The sequence below is a fragment of the Mauremys mutica genome, chromosome 6 (genome assembly GCF_020497125.1).
Source record: "Mauremys mutica isolate MM-2020 ecotype Southern chromosome 6, ASM2049712v1, whole genome shotgun sequence".
Taxonomy (NCBI): Eukaryota; Metazoa; Chordata; order Testudines; family Geoemydidae; genus Mauremys; species Mauremys mutica.
In genome coordinates this window covers 80,958,631-80,978,868 of record NC_059077.1, presented here as the reverse complement: position 1 = coordinate 80,978,868, position 20,238 = coordinate 80,958,631, and the positions used below count along the sequence as shown (strand labels likewise).

The window sequence follows — 20,238 nt, the reverse complement described above, 5'->3', positions numbered from 1 at the left end:
ACTGTAACTGCGTGCAGCAAGTTACAGGAGAATTCTGAGCTTTCCATTAAAATAAAGAGATAGACACTAGAGAACATTTTCAGATCGTTCCAAATTAAACTTACCTTTATTTCTCTTTAATCTGTTTTCCATAATTTTATTGCCATTTTAGTTGATTTCTAATCTACTTATCTTGATGAGTGCCTGTGTGACAAAGTTTCCAACTGGTTCTGAACTTCCCCAAAATGAGGTGTGAGGGAGATATTCATATACAGGATACCAGCCAGATCTTTGGCCCTGCTATGGCTCCAGTGATGCAAAGGTGTCATGTGTTGGCATAACTGGCTATCTGGAAAATCCCTGGGTGGCATACAGCCAATACATCAGCTCAACAGTGACCCCCTCTCTGCACTCTTCCAGGCTGATACTCTGGAACTGTGTGGAGGGAGGCTGGCTACACCATTTCTACACCTGCTAGGGGCCGACAAACCCACTCCCTTTCCACTAACTGAGCAATAAGAATATGCGCCTGCAATATAACTGCAGTATGTCTACACAAGCTGCAATTATACTTCCTGACTGCAATGTAGGCAAGTCTGCGTGTCCAGTGCCTAGCACAAGCTGATTGGGGCTTCTAGGGACTAATGTAATACGAATTAGGAATGATGCTGACATTTGTGTGTGCTTGTACAATTTTGTTAGTAACAGTCACACAGCACTTGAAGAGCATCTACACAGTGATCCCACACAGGCTGGCATACAGGAAGGATTTGTGCTTAGACCAGGGTAGGACATCATGAGATCTGCAATTATGCAGATCCAGTGGCTGCTATTCCTGCCCATAGAGTTGTGTGATGTCTTGATGCAGGGCAAATGTTCCTGGCCCTGGGTTGCAGATGGATTTTTTCCCCCAGCATACTTCACCTGCATAAAGACTGAGACTGACACCACTGGCTTATGAAGTGAATTTGCCTTAGATGAATAAACTGTATGACCAGCTGTGTTAGACATTCAGCACCAAGGGATTCCCTAGGCAATGTGCAGATGTCTCCAAACGTGTGGACTGAAAGAAGTGAAGTTGAACAAAGGACTATAATATGCATGCATGCAATAGTGGAAGTGGGTATTTAAAGAGAATATGTTGCCTGCTGCTAAACCTGTTGGGAGCTGAAAAGAAACTTAAGTCATATTAAAAATAACATAATGAATAAACTGTCTCCTTAGATACAAGGATGGTTTCTGGGCAGGTGAGAAGTAGAGGCAGGATCCACAAAGGGACTTAGGTGTTGCAACCCTCAGCATCGCAGTGCTTAACTTTTAGGTACTGAAAATCACAGGAATAACACTGCAATCCACAAAGCCAAGTTAGGCCCTTGGTCTCCCTATACAATGAAAGGGGAGAGATAGGAGCCTAAGAATGGGAACCACAAAAGCCAGTATGCTAGGTAGGAAGCCACCTATGCTAGCCAATGGGAGATGCTGACAACAGGGATGTGTTCTAAGCCCTGCCCCTCTCTCTGAGATAGGTGCCTATCTCCACTAGTGATCCACAAATAGGAACCAGCCACCCGGAGTCAGGTGGCTTAGGTGTTTACTAGGTGTTTACTAGGTGCCTGCCTTGCTCCATAAAAAATGGCTGGAAAAGGGGGCAGTGGTGCTCATCTTACTTACAATATGTAGCCCACTGGTTGAGCACTCACCTGGAGATGGGCAATTCAGGTTCAAGTCCCCACTCTGCCAGAAGGAGAGAAAGGATTTGAACAGAGGTCTCCCACCTTTCAGGTAGGTGCTCTAGCCACTCAGTTATGGGATATTCTGATGGTGGTGGACTCCCTCAATCTCACCTGTTGAAGCTGTGGACAAATAATGAGAGAGTCATTGGAGCAGGGGGATCGGGCCCCGGGTCTCCCCTCCTCCCAGGTGGGTGCCCTAACCACTGGGCTCTCTCTTTCTCTCTGGCCCAGTGACTATTCAAGTATTTATCCACAGTGGAACAGTTATTGGCCTCATTTTAGGCTTTGCATGTGACTTAGGCAGCTGAATGCCTGTCTTCCCCTGATTTGTGAATCACTCTGGGGCTTACACAGTATAGGCACCTGGGCACCTAAAGGGAGGCAGCAGTGCATATACCCCAGGGTCGAATACTTGGGCAGCTAGGAAACTTTTACAGAAGGAAGTTAGGTGACTAGTGAGCTTAAGCACCCACAGGGTTAGGTGCTGAAGAGGATGCTGGATATGAAAACTCCTGCTATATTGCCCCCTGACACAAGGGGGCACTCTTGAGATGAGAACGCACCATTACAGATGTATAATAAAAGGAGTAGTGAGGAGGTAATTTTACACCTGTACATGGTGTTGGTGAGGCCAATACTGGAATTCTGTGTCAAGTTCTAATGTCCACATTTTAAAAAGATTATTGAAAAATTGCAGAGAGTGCAGAAAAGAGCCACAAAATGATTTGAGAGCTGGAGAAAATGCCTGACAGTGAGAGACTTATAGAGTTTAGTCTGTTTAGTTTATCAAAAAGAAGATTGAGAGGTGACTTAATTACAGTGCATAAGTACCTTCATGGGGAGAGTCAAAGAGGGTTATGATCTCCTTCCTCACAACATTCAGCAAAGAGGCTAGGAAGGTCCAGTCCAGGCATGAGGAGCATCCAGATGATTTGAAATATATTAATCACGGCAAAAAATCTGCTGGACTAACATATGTGGCTGCTGATTATTGCTGTGCTGATTGTTCCAGTGATCATCCCTAATGTCAACTTTTTATTGTGTTGCATTTACTTTTTCTGGAAAAATCCAATAAATTGAAAATATGAATTTATATTTTTAAATGGATGGCATCAAATATAGAAAATATCTTACCTCTGCGATTAACAGGGTCCTTAGCAACATATGCAACATAGTCTGTTGTATCCTGTAAAAATATATATATATACATAATGAATATATGAATTTGCTTTTGCACTGTAACAAAAGAGCAGAGCATATCACATAAGTATTTCCCATGAAGTGATAGCCTGGTGGTGAGGGTGGGACAGATAGCTAACCCACCATTTTACACACAGCAATATGACTGAGTACATCCTCTGTATGGAATCACTCCGAAGGCCATGTTCACAATACAGTTAACACTGTGCCATCAATATCCACGGTTAAGCATGCTAGTCTGTAGCAGGCTTCCAGCATGGTTTCCCTGACCAGTGTGGACAGTTTTTGCAGTCCTTTCTTATATGTGAGTTTACCTATGATATAAAACCATGCTACAGACTAACTCTCAGGTAAACCTAACACAAGGATGCAAATAAAATAGGAATAAGGAAAAATAATTTTTTATTTTACGTCTTCCGGGCTACTTTTTTATGTTTTGTGACTACCTTTAACTGATAAATAAGGCTAGGGAATGCTGGCCAGATAAGCAAATTCCTTTTTAAAAAGCTCTTCCATCTTGCCCTTAAGCACAGCTAATGCTGACATCTGTTCAATTTTAATGTGGACAGGGCCTAACTATGCCCTGTTGAGCACCATATTAATATCCTGTTTGAACACCTACAGCTCAGACACCTGGCAAGCATGTGCAAAAGCAACTCTTGTTTTTGGAATAAAACATTTCCAGGATTGGTTCTGATCCCGCTCACTCTGGTTTCACTCCACTGACTTCCAAAGCATTACCCTTAATTTACACCAGTGCAAGCACCTCTTCCAAAGCCTTGAAATCAGTTAAAAGACTCACATTGACATCAGAGGGCTTTGGATGAGGCCCCAATTGAGAGAAGACTCAGGGTCTTATCCATGACACTCAATATCTAAAAGATTGTCTGAAGCCATGAGTGGCGGTTAGCATAGGCAGGGGAAGGCTGTGCCTCCCCAAACAGGCTGGTATGGCCCTGCCCATGCTCCACTCCGAAGCCCCCTCCTGCCTGCTTCCAGTTTCCTTCCTGCTCTTCTGTGGCCAAGAGGCTGGGGCCAATGTGCAAAAGGCCCGGGGCTGGGGGCACTGGGGTTGGGGGTACTTCAGCTGGGCTGCTCGTATGCCCAGTGTGCTGGGGCTGCTCCAGCTATTCGCTCCAGCTATTCGCGTAGCTGAAGTTGTGTATCTTAGATCGACCCCCCCCACTAGTGTAGACCAGAGCTGAGACTGTGGAACAAAATCCCACAGAAGTAAAGGTATCAAAGACTTCAACACCTTCCGCTCCAAATGCAAGTCACACTTCTTCAGCCTCGCCTACCAAAACAAAACATAATATTGCATACACAGTTCTTCTCCTGGGGAGAAGATGAGAGCAAGAACAAACCACATGTGGCAGATGTTAGTCCCTGTGACAGATATGGCAATTTCCTACAATAGCCTTGAAAAATAACCTTAATGGGTTAAGTTTAAGTATCTTTTGAGTCCACTGTATTAAATGCAAAGGTTATGTATTATCATGGGCCGGGATTGTATGTAACCTCTCTAGCGGTAGATATGATGTGAACCTTGGGAAGTGTTATGAACTTCAAAGAACTATACTGAACAATGTGTAAGAATGGGCTTTTGGGGACAAACATTGTCAAGTGATTTACCTGAGGAATCTCTAAGGAGAGATGAATGCAAAATTCCCCATCTCCAGTTATACAAAAACCCAGCCTCTTGAAGTTCCACCCTGAGGAGAGGGCCATTATCTGCAGATTACCTGTTCTTGGAGTCTCAAGATCAAAGGCCCAAGCTGCATACAGGAAAGACTAACCTGTTTGTGGGGGTGGTAGTTCTGAGCTAAGGCTGTTATGAATTTGTAACCACAGAAAAGTTCCATTGTGGGGTTCGAAGCACTGACTCTTAACAGAGCCAGAAGGAATCATAGAATATCAGGGTTGGAAGGGACCTCAGGAGGTCATCTAGTCCAATCCCCTGCTCAAAGCAGGACCAATTCCCAACTAAATCATCCCAGCCAGGGCTTTGTCAAGCCTGACCTTAAAAACCTGTAAGGAAGGAGATTCCACCACCTCCCTAGGTAACCCATTCCAGTGCTTCACCACCCTCCTAGTCAAAAAGTTTTTCCTAATATCCAACCTAACCCTCCCCCACTGCAACTTGAGACCATTACTCCTTGTTCTGTCATCAGGTACCACTGAGAACAGTCTAGATCCATCGTCTTTGGGACCCCCTTTCAGGTAGTTGAAAGCAGCTATCAAATCCCCCCTCATTCTTCTCTTCTGCAGACTAAACAATCTCAGCCTCTCCTCATAAGTCATGTGCTCCAGCCCCCTAATCATTTTTGTTGCCCTCCACTGGACTCGTTCCAATTTTTCCACATCCTTCTTATAGTGTGGGGCCCAAAACTGGACACAGTACTCCAGATGAGGCCTCACCAATGTCCAATAGAGGGGAATGATCACATCCCATAATCTGCTGGCAATGCCCCTACTTATACAGCCCAAAATGCCGTTAGCCTTCTTGGCAACAAGGGCACACTGCTGACTCATATCCAGCTTCTAATCCACTGTAATCCCTAGGTCCTTTTCTTCAGAACTGCTTCCTAGCCATTCGATACCTAGTCTGTAACAGTGAATGGGATTCTTCTGTCCTAAGTGCAGGACTCTGCACTTGTCCTTGTTGAACTCATCAGGTTTCTTTTGGCTCAGTCCTCTAATTTGTCTAGGTCCCTCTGTATCCTGTCCCTACCCTCCAGCGTATCTACCACTCCTCCAAGTTTAGTATCATCTGCAAACTTGCTGAGAGTGCAGTCCATGCCATCCTCCAGATCATTATGAAGATATTGAACAAAACCAGCCCCGGGACCGACCCTTGGGGCACTCCACTTGAAACCGGCTGCCAACTAGACATGGAGCCATTGATCACTAGCCGTTGAGCCCGACGACCTAGCCAGCTTTCTATCCACCTTATAGTCCAATCATCCAGCCCATACTTCTTTAACTTGCTGGCAAGAATACTGTGGGAGACCGTATCAAAAGCTTTGCTAAAGTCAAGGAATAACACATCCACTGCTTTCCCCTCAAGGAGTTGGGAGGGGTGAACTCTGGCAAACTTATTAGAATGTGTGTAGGTTCTTTTGTTTTCTCTGTAATGCTTTCCCCTTAAGAATAAACGTGCTTGCATAGAAAGAGTCGAGTAGTAACTTGTGACTGCTGGTAATTCCAACTGTTCATATCCTCTGGAGAGAAAGCAAAGTGCAGACTCTGGCCTGTTTATGCAGTCTGGCTTGCTGAGAATATGACAGTGTAGGCAGGGAACTGTGCAGCCTCCAATAATCACTGTCAGGAGGGAGAGAGATATGGGTCTCTTCCCAAAAGAGGTGATGGCCGAGGAGCTGGGAGTTTAGAGTGGGTGCCCTCAAGGGACCACTCTGAGGGAATACTGGTGCAATTGCCCTGAACTGTAACACTCACATCACTTAATGCACTACTGCAATGCACTCAGATACCACAGTGATGAAGGTAGTAAAAGAAGGTGTATAGAACAGAACAGAATAGCCTGTCTCTCTGTTCATGCATCTCTAATACTCCCAGTGACCTGATGTAGGGGGAATGACTTTTGTGGGAGTGGTGGTGGATTTCACTCCTGAAGAGGAAAGAAAACAATGAATACATTTATATTGGGATATATGCTAGGCTGGTTTGGTATGTTTGGTGTATCAAGCAGTAATTAAGTTTAGCTGTGAGAGACAGGAACCACATGAGCAAGCTCTTCCTTTTATTTAAAAGTTCTCCCAACTAGGAGCCTACTGTGACAAGCCTGCTGAATGTCAATGGATGCTCACACCTACCCTCCTCTCCACCCCCAGAATGAGATCATCATACAGTGGTCTTGTTGTGTGAATGCTACTTTACAGTTCCACCAGCTCTTGTTGGCTCCTGTACTTGGTATGATTTGATTTCTCAGTGACTCAGTGGCATGACTTTCATCTCACTAAAACATTTGATAGACCTTGTTTATTTCAATTCAAATCTCTTACTCCTGCTGCTGGTAATGCTGTTTCCTGGTAAATCACTCTGCCAATGGGTGGGGGTGTTTCTAGGACTTAGCATGTGGGATGGCAGATGGGGTGGCAAAAAACTTTCCTATGGAGGCAGGCAACTGTACTAATCACACCTCTGCCCACTGCAGGAATTGTTCATTTCCAGTATCTATTGCAATCTGTGGTATTTCAGAGGTGCTGTTGATCAATTTTTTACTCCCTGAATTATTATTTTACAATGGCCCAAATTTATCCCTGCTGTATCCCCATTGAGTTTAGCAGAGTTACATCATGGATGAATTTGACCCATTTAGCATATTGATAACAATCAGTTTGCAAACATGTCAAGGTTATTTCGCCCTGAGGAGCTGGTTCAGTTAACTCATCTTGCAGTTGAGGTGGGAGAGCTATTTCATAAAGAGGGCTATATGTGCCATGTAAGTGGACCTGTCCCTGACAACAGGGACTGGGTTGATCAATCTAGAGTAAAGGCTTTCAAGACTCAGGAGGGACTTTTACTGTTTTGAGATTCTCTCAATTCTTCATAGATAGAACATATTCTGAAGCGTATTTAGTATGAAATTGGGAGGATAGCTCAAACAAATATGTAGATCAGTAAAAAGCCCAGATCTGCCTTCTGAATTGAATGTGAGTTGCACAGAGGCATCGGAGAGGAACACTAAACATGGCAAGTGTAGAAATACAGAACTGGGCTTCTCCTAAAAGGCACATCCTCTCCTCAAACATATGAGTGGAATGGACATATCTGAGGGCAGTATTTGGTTCTCCATTTTCATAAGATAGAGTTGAGGAAAAAGAAAGGAAAGAAAAGTTACCTGGACCTACCAGGCTAGAAATACAGCCACATCCTCAGTCCTTTACTGCAGGAAGGGCAAAATGGATAACAATCAAGATGAAAAGTAAAAGGATATCCATATGAAAATACTGTGCTTCCTTTGAAAACCACAGGGTCCTACTTACAGGATTTATAAGATTTATATGAAATGCTCTAGGCCCTTTGACACTTTTCCTGACACTCATTCATACAGGAGGATTTGTGACTGCCTGTCAGTGGTTTCCCTCAAAAAGAGCTTGATGGCAACAGTCCAGAAGAGCTTACAAAATAAGAAACAGAAGCTATCATGCTTATATTTTCCTTTGAGTAAGACATGAGATAAATCCTGGCATAAGGTCCTCCTATAGCAATACGTATGGAAGAAAATGACTAAAGAAATGCTTACCGGATCACCTCCAGAGGCAAAGGAAATAGACTGCATATGATGATTTGCTATGATCTGTTTGGATCAGAAAAAAAATCAAAAGTATGAGTCAGTAGATTCTCTTTTGCAGAGAGGTAGTCATGCGTCTGACAAAGTGGGTATTCACCCATGAAAGCTTAAGCTCGAATACATTTGTTAGTCTATAAGGTGCCACAGGACTGTTTGTTGCTTTCTGAAAATATAGTTTCCTGAAGATATTTTGGAGAAACTTTAATCTGTTGAAGTGAGTTTTTGTCACAGGTAGTGATGAATGTAACAAAAGGGCACATTTCACCCAAAATACAGAGCTTCCATATCCTGCATGGCTACAGAGGGCAAATGTTAGGGGCTTCCATGACCTCCTGCGGATTTGAACATTGTGGACACAAGATAGGCTCTCTGGCTCAATGGAGTTAACTGTCAGAGCAGTGGAAAGGGAGTGGGGGTCATAGAGAGAGGCATTCCCTGAGCTGACTAATTTTCCTTTCCCCTTTCTTCCCTGCACCTGAAAGACCATGCCTAGCAGTACCTCCCTCTTGAGAAAAAGGCTGTCTCTTGGAGTTCCTTCGCTGAGTCAGAAGGGGTCACTAGAGAATAAGGTGAAGTGCTTCCTCCATGTAACGCATGCTGCCTTCATAATACGTCCAGCTCCATCTGCTCACCCAACTATAACCTTTAAATAGATCTTTCATTATTTTTATTCTCAGTGGAGGCCTGTATTCCTCTTTATCCCCAAGGAAGGGTTTCTCTCCCCACTATTGCTCAAAGACCTGCATCATGGTGGTCTTTGTACCAGGAGGACTGAACAGTAATTCACTCCATGTCTCAGTGTCACTCCTAACTAACATGGTCAGCTCAATGGAGTGACTCAACAGCCCCCTTACCTCCCTACTCCAAACTAAGAATGCTGTTTTTCAATTCTCTCCAGTCCAAAGCTGATCCACGAACAAGAGACTAGCAACAAGAATCAAGCCTGTCTTTCTTGGATAGCACCGTAAAGAACTAATCACAAAGCCACTTGGCCAACCTTGCTTTCAGTATTCTGAAAGGTGTGCCACAGAAAGCAGACCACATTTTTATACATTCCAGGAATGTTCTCTGGGGTAATCCAACACTCCTAGTATAAACCAGAAAGGAAGGAAACCTCCACCAGAGTGCTGGTTTGTCAAAGACCCCTTCATTTCCCTGTCCTCCATCCAGGGGTGGCTCTAGGAATTGCGCTGCCCCAAACAGGGCGGCACGCCGCGGGGGGCGCTCTGGCGGTCGCCGGTCCCGCGGCTCCGGTGGACCTCCTGCAGACGTGCCTGCGGAGGGTCCACTGGTCCCGCGGCTCCGGTGGACCTCCCGCAGGCACACCTGCGGATGCTCCACCGAAGCCGCGGGACCAGCGGACCGTCCGCAGGCATGTCTGCGGGAGGTCCACCGGAGCCACCTGCCGCCCTCCCGCGGCACGCCGCCCCAAGCGCGCGCTTGGCGTGCTGGGGTCTGGAGCCGGCCCTGCCTCCATCATCATAGCATGTGTAGTGAATATAGATACACACAATATCAGTCATCTCTTCTATTTCCAGTTAATGAGACTATACTGTGGAGAGAAGCCAAAACATTTGGGGTTGACCCTCAGCTGGTGTGAATCAGCATAGCTCCATTGACATCCCCAAATCTCTGTTGCTTTACACAGAGCTGAGGCTCTGGCCCTTTATTTAAAATGTCTTCAGTTTTTGGTATGTTTTGCAGATGGGTCATACTAAGGGAAGGCTCCTTGTGCCAGTAGTGAAAGCTGGGGACAACAACTGCCCTTATAAAAAGTACTATCAGATTCTTTAATAATGGTCCAAAACACTACAACATGCCATAGTGCTGCTATTACACTGCTTGAGCTAGTCCTGTAGAGGACTACAGCAGCTTATCTATAAGATGGTGGGGAAAAGACAAATAAAAAGTAAGAAACCTTTCAGGTGTGTGTGTGTGTATGTTTCTAGTTTATTTTTTATCTTGTGGCACAGCAGGTTTTTTTCCTTGCTGTATCTAGGCACATCTAGGGACGTAGCTCACAGCAAATAGCACAGCAGTGATTATGCAACACTATCAGCTTTCTCTATATACATAGCGAGCAAGATTTTTTCTCATCTCATACATCATTCACAACCCACTGCAGTGATTCCCCAAAGTCAGTATATACCTTCAGCACAAAGGAGAAGAATAAAGGGGTTGGCTGACACAGGCTTCCTCCTTCTGAAAGGCAGACATTTCACTGAAGTGCAAACCCCCCAAAGCAGGATTTTTAACATCACCTTATGAATAGAATGTCTTCTAAAACAATATATAGAAAAAGAAAAGAAAAACCACGGGGGATAGGCATTCATCTCTGTAGATTGGTCAGAACCAAAATACCTCCACCCAAACACAGCCCAAGTTTGGAACCGGACCTTTTTCTGCCAGAAAAAGCCATTTCACATTGTAAAGTGGACCTTTTGAGAAGTAATGACAGAATTACTGTGAAAACATGATTTTCACCAATCTATGTTAAATGTGTAACCAAATTAATTAATCTATTGCACTTTACATTTGCATTCCTTTTTTTATTTGATAAAGAAATAACACTTTAAGCACAGGAGCATTTTATCAAGTAGCAAACATTACACGATATGCTCTTTATCAGAGGACTTGGGGATTTTTATACACAAACCTGTTTTGAATCAGGAGTCATTAGATTTAAGCTGGTGGTGGAAATATTCAGAGTTATGTTCATTCCTGCAAACTGAAGATTGCTCTTTCCCAAGACGCTAGAGAGAACTTTGCTTGGTGGCTGTGAAGTAAAGTAATACATTGTAGTTGATTCGCAACGATAACTCACTGCAATGGATTGCTAAACTGTATTATACTGTTCAGCCATGTGGGGACACTGTAACAAATCCCATTTAAGCTAACCTCAGCCATTCCTGGCAGTTCATTAAAGGATCTTATAGAAGGCTCATATCTGGTGTACCTCTGAGGCCTGGTCTACACTAGGAGGGGGGATCGATCTAAGGTACGCAACTTCAGCTACGTGAATAGCGTAGCTGAAGTCGAAATACCTTAGCTCGAATTACTTACCCGTCCTCACGGCGCGGGATCGACGTCCGCGGCTCCCCCGTCGACTCCGCTACTGCCACTCACTCCGGTGGAGTTCCGGAGTAGACGGGAGCGCATTTGGGGTTCAATATATCGCGTCTAGATGAGACACGATATATCGAACGCCGAGAAATCAATTGCTACTCGCCGATCCGGCGGGTAGTGAAGACGTACCCTGAGAAGGGAGCTCTGTAGCCAGTCTGTACCCAGTACAGGAGCCTGACTTGCTAATAGCAGCCCTCCAACCTCCCCGTACAAGGTGTACATATCACACTTCATGCAGGCTCAGCCGACACCTTAAGAGCTGCTTTTCGAGAACGACAACTTTTACTCTACACTAGTGATCACTTCCTTTGGGCAGCTACTTTTCTCTGTAGGTCATTCCTCATAACACAATTAACAAAATGGTGAAAGCATAAGTGTGGAATATAGCATCAAACCCCAGGTTGCAAAGCATTATTACTGTGCAATAGTCAGTGGGGATCAAACCCTAGACTTACAACACCAAAAGCACATAGTCTTAATACTTGAGATGAAGGAATAACTTTGTTAGCTATACGTAAGTAGCAAAGCCTTATTCTCTTTAGCGATAGAAGGAGATATAACTGCATATACTAAGCCAGTGTACTTCACATAGGAGAATTTTTTATTAATATGTAATAAATCCATATTACAGACTAGAGATGAGAATAGGCCCTAGCCATGAAAATTAAGATATATGAGTCACCATGAAGACAGGGTGGGACACGGACCTGCAAAAGTTCACGTGTTTTTTGTTGCTGTTGTTAAGATTTAGCTGAAGTGCTGCTACCAGCACCCTTTCCCTTTCCAAAGGGTTGGTTTGTTTTAAAAGCAGTACGAGCAAGTACTGAGAGAATGCAGAATTGGTCAACGCTACGCTCAGCTGATGCAGCAACTCATGGTGTCGGACGCCATCAGGTGGTTGAGGGACATCTACAGAGAACACATCACCGGACAACAGCAATACCAGGAGAGATGAGCTGGAGTGCCGATGAGAAGCACAGTCAGGAAAGTAACTGAAATACTTTCCTCATGGATTTTATTTTCTAAATTTACAACCTACCTAATTCTCAATTACTGTGGGACAATCTCCACTCATTGATATATTTTGCTTTCCACAACCAAATCTCTACAATTTTTCATGAGTAATGTACCCAAGTATTCAGATTCTAATCTCTAAACAAGAGATACTGCTCTTAGACACACTGATTCAGCAAGATGGCTCATTGGGCTCTAGGAACTTCCTTTCATCCATTTTCCCAGTGTTATTTTGTAGCATTGTGTTTTTCAAGAAAAAAGACATTTGCCTTTCTTTTACTTTCTGATTAAAAGCCCCCATTAAAAAGGCTGAATATGGAAGATATTCTCTGAAAAAACAATTCTGTTTTGAAGCAGATTCTGTTGTCACTGTGGTATTTGTTGTTTTAGTGTTTGCATAGTGGGAGTTAAATACAGTACACCCATTGTGACCATGAGAGCTAAATATATATTACATGGGTCTCAGCTACAAGAAAAAGGCCAGATTCAGCCAGGACGTGGGTGGGTTCTTGTTCTGAACCCTCCCTCATATATTCTATTTCTGTTGATAGTACAGCAGTTATCCATTTCAGATACAAGCTCACGTCACTGCAAACTAGACTTCCTAAGAGCTAAACTGTGGCTTTGCTGCAAGCCCTGAGTCAGGGGCAGTTCATAGTTGTACTGCTCCAGAGGTAGAGCCAGGATCGTACGGGCACCAACTCAGAGTCACAATATGGTGTCCGGCTGGTTCTTTCCTTGCTCCAGGAAGGCAACAGTTTGTGTCAGCCGTATACCTAGCACAGTGTACTTCCCCCTTTGCTGTGGCCAATAGCGTGGGGGCAGAGCCAAGATTCCAGCCACTTCCCCACCCAGCTATGCTACTAGCCATGATATGGATATCCCAGGCAGGGGAGGAAGGAGTATCCTTACACTCCCTTACTTTGAACTCCTATGAGCGATGCTGACCGGAAGGGCAGTAGGTGCAATCTACAGTGGCTGCACATAGACAAGACTTTGGAAGATTCTGTACCTGTAGTTCTCAGGCTGACTTAAACACACCTGCCCACTGCGTCCGGTTTCCGCTATGCTGAACTAAGGAAATATGGGTCACTGACAAGAAAGAAAGAAAAATACCTTTCTTTTTTTGAAGGCTGCTTTGGCTCCAGGTACTGCTTCACAAACACGGCTGATAGCTTCCCTGTGGAGACAGAAAATAAGCTTTATAGCAAATGGATGTGTTGGTTTCTTCATTATATGTTCAAATTGCACTGAAGGGGAATATTTGACAACTTAGTTCTTTATGGCATTCAGTCACAAGTGAAGACCCGATAACTAGTGAGTCAATTAGTTCTTTTCTCACTAATAAAGATATCATCTCTGATCAGCTTTAAAACAGACTCAATTTAAAAAAAAAATACAACCTGCCCAAAACATTTCCCTACTACCTTCCTGCCCAAATGTGGAATTTTCTCCAAATTTGGACTACTCTGCTCTGAGGTACAATACTCAATTTTGGTTCAAGGTGCAATAATTGGAGAACCATCAAGGATAAAAATTGATTCTTTATACCATTGGAGAGCTGGTATATGCTGCACGTCTCATTTTTTTATCCTAGTGAGATATTAGGTCTTAAAACAATGCTACTCTTAATTATTAAACACCGTTTGAGACCATTTTTAACATTTGTATTTATTTTGGGTTTTTTTCTAAATTTAGAACATAGAGACAGTTATTTTCCTCCCCCTCTGAGGCTTGTGCAGAGCCGAGCCAGCCTGGTTTCACATAGTATCAAAATTCTCTAAAATATTTCTGCAGTCATTTTGCTGCAAAATGTATGTTGTAAAGAAAATATATGAGAGTGTTGTGGTGTAAGGATTTTACTGGTATTTGTTCATCATGACCCACATAACTTGTGGCATTACCGTACCACTACAAATATCTTTATATCACAAACATTATGGGTTTTTTTCTAATCAGACTTATGTCATTGGTAAATTAATGTTGACAGGCTAAGTGAAAGAAACATACGCTCAGGAGGAATTTGAATGAAGAATATGATTGTATTTCAAAATGAAATTTTGCTGATCATGCAGCTGCAGGTGAATGTCTTTAGGCCCTATCGGTTTTAAACAATAGGTCAAATGCAACAACCAAATTGTTAATTCTTGAAAATACGTAAACATGCATGCACAGTCCTTCTTAGTCATGTTAATATCAGTGCTGTAATGGATCAGCCTCGATTGATGCAATACATTGTAATGGCTCCACTGGGACTGTTAAAGATTGCAAAATATTCTTTAACAGCATTAAATATTGAGGGAGATTTCAAATTATTAACAGAATAGTATGTGTATACTTCCAAATGGACAAATGACATTTATTTTACACAACCAAATATTTTTAAAAATAACAAAATTGAAGGGAACCCACCACAAACTCAAAAGCCCACAGAGCCAGAAATAACCAAAATCTCAAAGCCAACCTAAAGGATCATTAAAAACCGAAATATTTCTTTAATTCTACCTTGACACAATATCTGCGTTACTGTTTCAACCCATAGTCTATGTGAATGTATGTGATCAGTGTGCATATGGGAGGGGCTGCCCATGTATGTGCAAGCACACACAGACAATGGCCTAACAAATGAAGTTATTGATTTATTATGGAGGAATCAGTAGTGACTCCATAGTTAAGATTGGAGTATGCACAGAAATAAAAATTTGGCCACTTTTGGAGGGGCACTTTCTGTGCCTCCCCCGGCCTAAGGCGCTGGCTCTCCTCCACCCCTCATAGCCCTGGGGCCTGTGGCGCTCGCTCTCCACTGGTGGCTCCTCCCCCATGGCCCCAGGGCTGGAGGAGCTGGCTCTCCTCCCCTCCCCCTGCGGCCTGTGGAGTTGGATCTCCTGCCCTGGCCCGGGCAGGAGGAGCTCACTCTCCCTGTCCCAGAGGAGTTCTGTACCCTGGTTTTGTTGACTCGGGGGTGGTGCCCCTGCTTGCCTCCCTTGCACATGCCCCTGGTTAAAATTGTGTGGCACTTCTCACCTAGGGCCCAAACCAATGAACCTGAAGTCAGTGGAAAGACTCCCATTAACTTCAACAGATTTTGGATCAAGCCCTTAAAACAAGACTAAATCCCTCCATTTCACTGACCAATGATTGAATTTAGTCTCCAAATCTACCCCAGTTCAGAACCCCGATGAATTTTCTGCAATGTGTTTTGTGTAAAATTGTTACTAACTCTCCCAGATACAGCAGTTAACAATCAGGCCAGTTGGCAAATGAGACCTAACATGACTCACAAGCACAGAACAACAAAACACCCCACTCCTAGACATCATCCCTGCACCTCAAACTGAGGCTACTTTTGAAAATTTAATGTCAGACAGAAAAAATATTTCCCTTGCTCATAACATGTGTTTTCATTAACCTCAGAACAAGCCAACACATACATCTATGATCCAATGCTGCCTCCTTAGCCCTGCTGCCCAGCCATGAGCACCTCTGGCTCCTCAGATAGGCTCCCAGCAAGCCCTGGAGCCTGCAAAAACAGTGAGGAAGACTGGGCAGCAGCTGGGAGTCCTTCTCCCTCGCCCATGGCAGGCTCCTCAGACTTACTCCCCATCCCTTCCCAGTGTGCTTCAGAGCTGGTCTGGGCAGTTCTTCAGCTACTCATCCACTCTGACTGCAGAGATACAAACTGTGCTTATCAGGTACATTTTCCTGCAACTCTCCCTGACTGCTCTCACAATGTCCCAGCTACTATAACCAACAGAAGGCATAGAGGGGGCAGGGAGAGATTGCAGGCAAATTTTCCTGACAAGCGCAGCTTGCATCTTTGCATTGGAGACATCTCCATCTCGGATGCTGAGCTGGGGTTGGCATGTCTTTGGTTGCCTGGCCTCTCTGCCAGCCAGCTACTGAGTGTCAAGAGAGGAGCCCTATACTAAGGAAACTCAGTCCATCCATCAGACTGGGACTCCTGCTGGCTACCCTTATCAGGTCTGAAGTTGGGGAAGTGAATGTACTGGAATAAGAGGAAGAAACCTAGCTTGAAGGATTGGCTGGCTGTATCACCAGCCTCCTGTTGGAACAGCCAGCCAGTTGAAGCACTGCACACTTTGGCTGGGAAGTGGATCTGGAAAGGGGGATGGAGGACAGCTGGGGAGCCAGGATGCATATCAGCTTAGGCAGTAATAACATACTGCAGACTTCCAACTGCAGGTACATCTGTCCATAAAACACCTTAACCTTGCTGAGCTTGGAGTTGAGGTTGTGTGTGAGAATGTGTGAAATGAAAGAGAGTGTGCTGTGGATCTCAGGAGGACAAGAGTGCATTTGGGTGTTATGATATTGAGTCTGGACCGTAGTATTGCTTTAACTAGTGACTTTCTCGATTTTCAGTAAATACACTAGAGCAACCTCAGCTCTAAAGTTAACAGTGGTTTTGGTAGGGATATTAGGAGCTTTGAATGAAATACTAGCTTATCTTTGAAGCGTGCTGGTGAAGATAGTGGAGCTGGAGAAGAAGTTCTCTAAGCAATTTTGCCTGTGCAAGACAGGATGGCCCAGAGAAGTCTGGGGTCAGCTGCTCAGCAGCGATCCTTACAGCTGCTGCAAAAAGGTGTAGCATTTACTTGGCTAGAAGGCATGCAGGAGCTCAGGTACGGAGGTGCTCATATAGATCCCTGATTAGATAAACAGATGGAAAGAAAACAGCTGGCTGGTCACCCCCACTTTGGGCCTAGGACGTGGGGAAGAGATGGGGCGGAAAGAAGCAGGGAGGGGTTGGGGCATTGGAGGAAGGGGTGAAGTGGGGGCAGGGCCTCGCCAGAGCTGGGGGGGGAGCACCCCCCGGAAGATTAGAAATTAAGCACCTGTGCCCCAAGGTCTCTGCCAGTCTGAAAAATTCCTTCCTGACTCCAAATATGGCTCAAAACAATTGTCTGCCGTTGCTTTCAAGGGGTGGGGGTGGGGGTAGGGGGGGGGCTGATGACATGTACCCAGAACCACCCGCGACAACTTTTTTGACCCATCAGGCATTGGGAGTTCAACCCAGAATTCCAATGGGCGGCGGAGACTGCGGGAACTGTGGGATAGCTACCCACAGTGCAACGCTCCGGAAGTCAATGCTAGCCTCGGTACTGTGGACACACTCCGCCGAGTTAATGGTCTTGGAGTGGGGACACTCACAATTGACTGTATAAAATCGATTTCTAAAAAATCGACTTCTATAAATTCGACCTAATTTCATAGTGTAGACATACTCTTAGACTCTGAGTGTGGGTGAGACCCACCAGCCAGACACCTGGGAAAGAATTCTCTGTAGTAACTCAGAGCCCTTCTCATCTAGTGTCTCATTTCCAGCCACTGGAGATAGTTGCTAACAACAGTCACAGATGGGCCATATGCCATTGCCACCTCATTACAGCACCCACTCCATAAACTTATCAAGCTCAGTCTTGAAACAAGTTAGGTTTTTTGCCCCCACTACTCCCCTTGGGAAGCTATTCCAGAATTTCACTCCTCTGATGGTTAGAAACCTTCATCTAATTTGAAGTCTAAACTCACTGATGGCCAGTTTATAGCCTCTTGTTTTTTGTGCCAGTATTGACCATTAACTTAAATAACTCCTCTCCCTCCCTGGTGTTTGTCCCTCTGATATATTTATAGAGAGCCATTATATGTCCCCATAGCCTTAATTTTGTTACATTAAACAAGCCAAACTCCTTAGGTCTCCTCTCATAAGAAAGGTTATCCATTCCTCTGATCATCCTAGTAGCCCTTCTCTGCATCTGTTCCAGTTTGAATTCATCTTTCTTAAGCATGGGAGACCACAATTGTACACAGTATTCCTCATCTGGACAAGGTCTCACTGGTGCCTTGTACAATGGTAACAACACTTCCTATCTACTGGAAACACCTCGCCTGATGCATGATTGTATTAGACTTCTTTCATAGCTACATCACCTTGGGGGCTCATGGTCAATACACCAAGGTCTTCTCTTCTGTCACTTCTAACTGATAAGTCCCTAGTTTACAGCAAAAATTCTTGTTAGTCCCTAAATTCATGATCTTGCACTATTAAATTCCATCCCATTTCTATTATGCCAAAATTCCTTGTATGATATTCTGGTCCTCCTCTGTATTGGCAATACCTCCCAACTTTGTGTCATCCACAAATTGTATTAGCACACTTCCACTTTTTGTGCCATGGGCATTAATGAAAATATTAAATAAGACTGATCCCAAAACCAGACCCTAAGAAATTCCACCAATAACCTCCCTTCACCCTGACAGTGCTCCTTTCAGCATGACTCGTAGATTTGTAGTGTCCCCTTTAACCAGTTTCTTTCCCACCTTTTGATTCTCATATTAATCATCATCCACTCCAATTTTGCACCCACCATTCCCTGTATAGGCACACATCAAACCAGATTAACTGTGCATACAGCTGCTAGTTTGAGCATGCACTTACCTGACTTGTGCATACAAACATGTATCTGAACAGGAAAATACAGAGGTTTGTGGCACATTTGCATGACTAATCAATTGCATGGACTTTCGAAAATTTGGACATAAATGTAATTTCTTGCTTGTTGTGGAAAAGTGGTTGTCAGTAATATGTTTAAAACTTTCTGCACCCCATGCCCTTACAGTAACCAAGCACTGATCTCAGGTATGTACTACATAGTGCAGCACTATCTTGATAGCTTGTAAAATTTGTTTCTGTGCAGATTGCAGTAAGGACCACATACTGAGTTCCAAATCTGGCCCGAAATATTTTCTGCTTTGCAGATGGTCATATCTGAAGTAATTTTCACAGCAGAAAACACACTATGATTTCAGTATAGATTTCAGATGGCAAGTGTATCGAGTGAAATGTTGTCTATATGCAATACTGAATTTCTCCAGTCTTACCTACAGTGCTCCATGATGATCTGACATTATTGTGAGAAAGAAAAGCATTGGCATCACATTGGCATCATGTTCCATTTAAAGGCCATAGTTCTGATGTTTGTTTTTCATAACTTTAACCATCATACTTTGTGCACACTTCTAGCTCTAAGGAAGCTGGAAACTGTTTCTTTATTAAATATTTTGTTTTGACAATCACATGAATGTACCTCTGCTTGTTTTATTTTGGATTTTTTAAATTTATTTAACTCCTGTAATTGATTACTTTTTATGAAAACAGAGTACTGAAGCTATTGTTTTGTGGGAAAAGACAGACATGTAAAAGTTGCATTGACTTTTCAATTGAATTTTAAGAAAAAAACTGGTAGGTCAATTTTGAGACGAGAAACCCTGACCAATTTGCACACACAAAATGACTTGCATGCCACGGCCATAAAACTTGCTGTTTTTTCTCTTGTCTATCCATGTTATTCCACGCTTCCATCTATCTCTTTGCCAAGCCTAAACAAAGAGACAAACTACTGTATGCAACAAACATTCAATGAATTTACTTAGAAAAAGAACTGTACATTTCTGGACAAATTGAGGAGTGTGCCACTATTCATTTTCTGTAAAAGCAGCAAAGAGTCCTGTGGCACCTTATAGACTAACAGACGTATTGGAGCATGAGCTTTCGTGGGTGAATTCCCACTTGCATGCATCCGATGAAGTGGGTATTCACCCACAACAGCTCATGCTCCAATACGTCTGTTAGTCTTTAAGGTGCCACAGGACTCTTTGCTGCTTTTACAGACTAACACAGCTACCCCTCTGATACTATTTATTTCTGAACACTCTATCTTTGCCAATCCTTTTAATAAACAAATTACATAGCTACCACCTGCCAAGAAGAAAAATGGCCTATATTAAAATTAATATTAACACTTTAATTCTGAATAAATCCCACAGAGGCCAAAAGTAAACTTTCATAAATAT

At 43.7% G+C, this 20,238-nt stretch overlaps 1 protein-coding gene across 1 annotated transcript in view; it reads right to left on the bottom strand.

Annotated features, from left to right (window-relative positions):
• Positions 1-20,238, bottom strand: part of SHC3 (SHC adaptor protein 3) — a 119,208-nt gene that overhangs the window by 19,955 nt on the left and 79,015 nt on the right. The window contains exons 6-9 of the mRNA XM_045021593.1: positions 13,483-13,546; positions 10,883-11,002; positions 8,179-8,232; positions 2,847-2,898 (exon numbers count right to left, since the gene is read on the bottom strand). Of these exons, the coding sequence (XP_044877528.1) occupies positions 2,847-2,898; positions 8,179-8,232; positions 10,883-11,002; positions 13,483-13,546 (290 nt within the window). The remainder of the gene's footprint in view (positions 1-2,846; positions 2,899-8,178; positions 8,233-10,882; positions 11,003-13,482; positions 13,547-20,238) is intronic.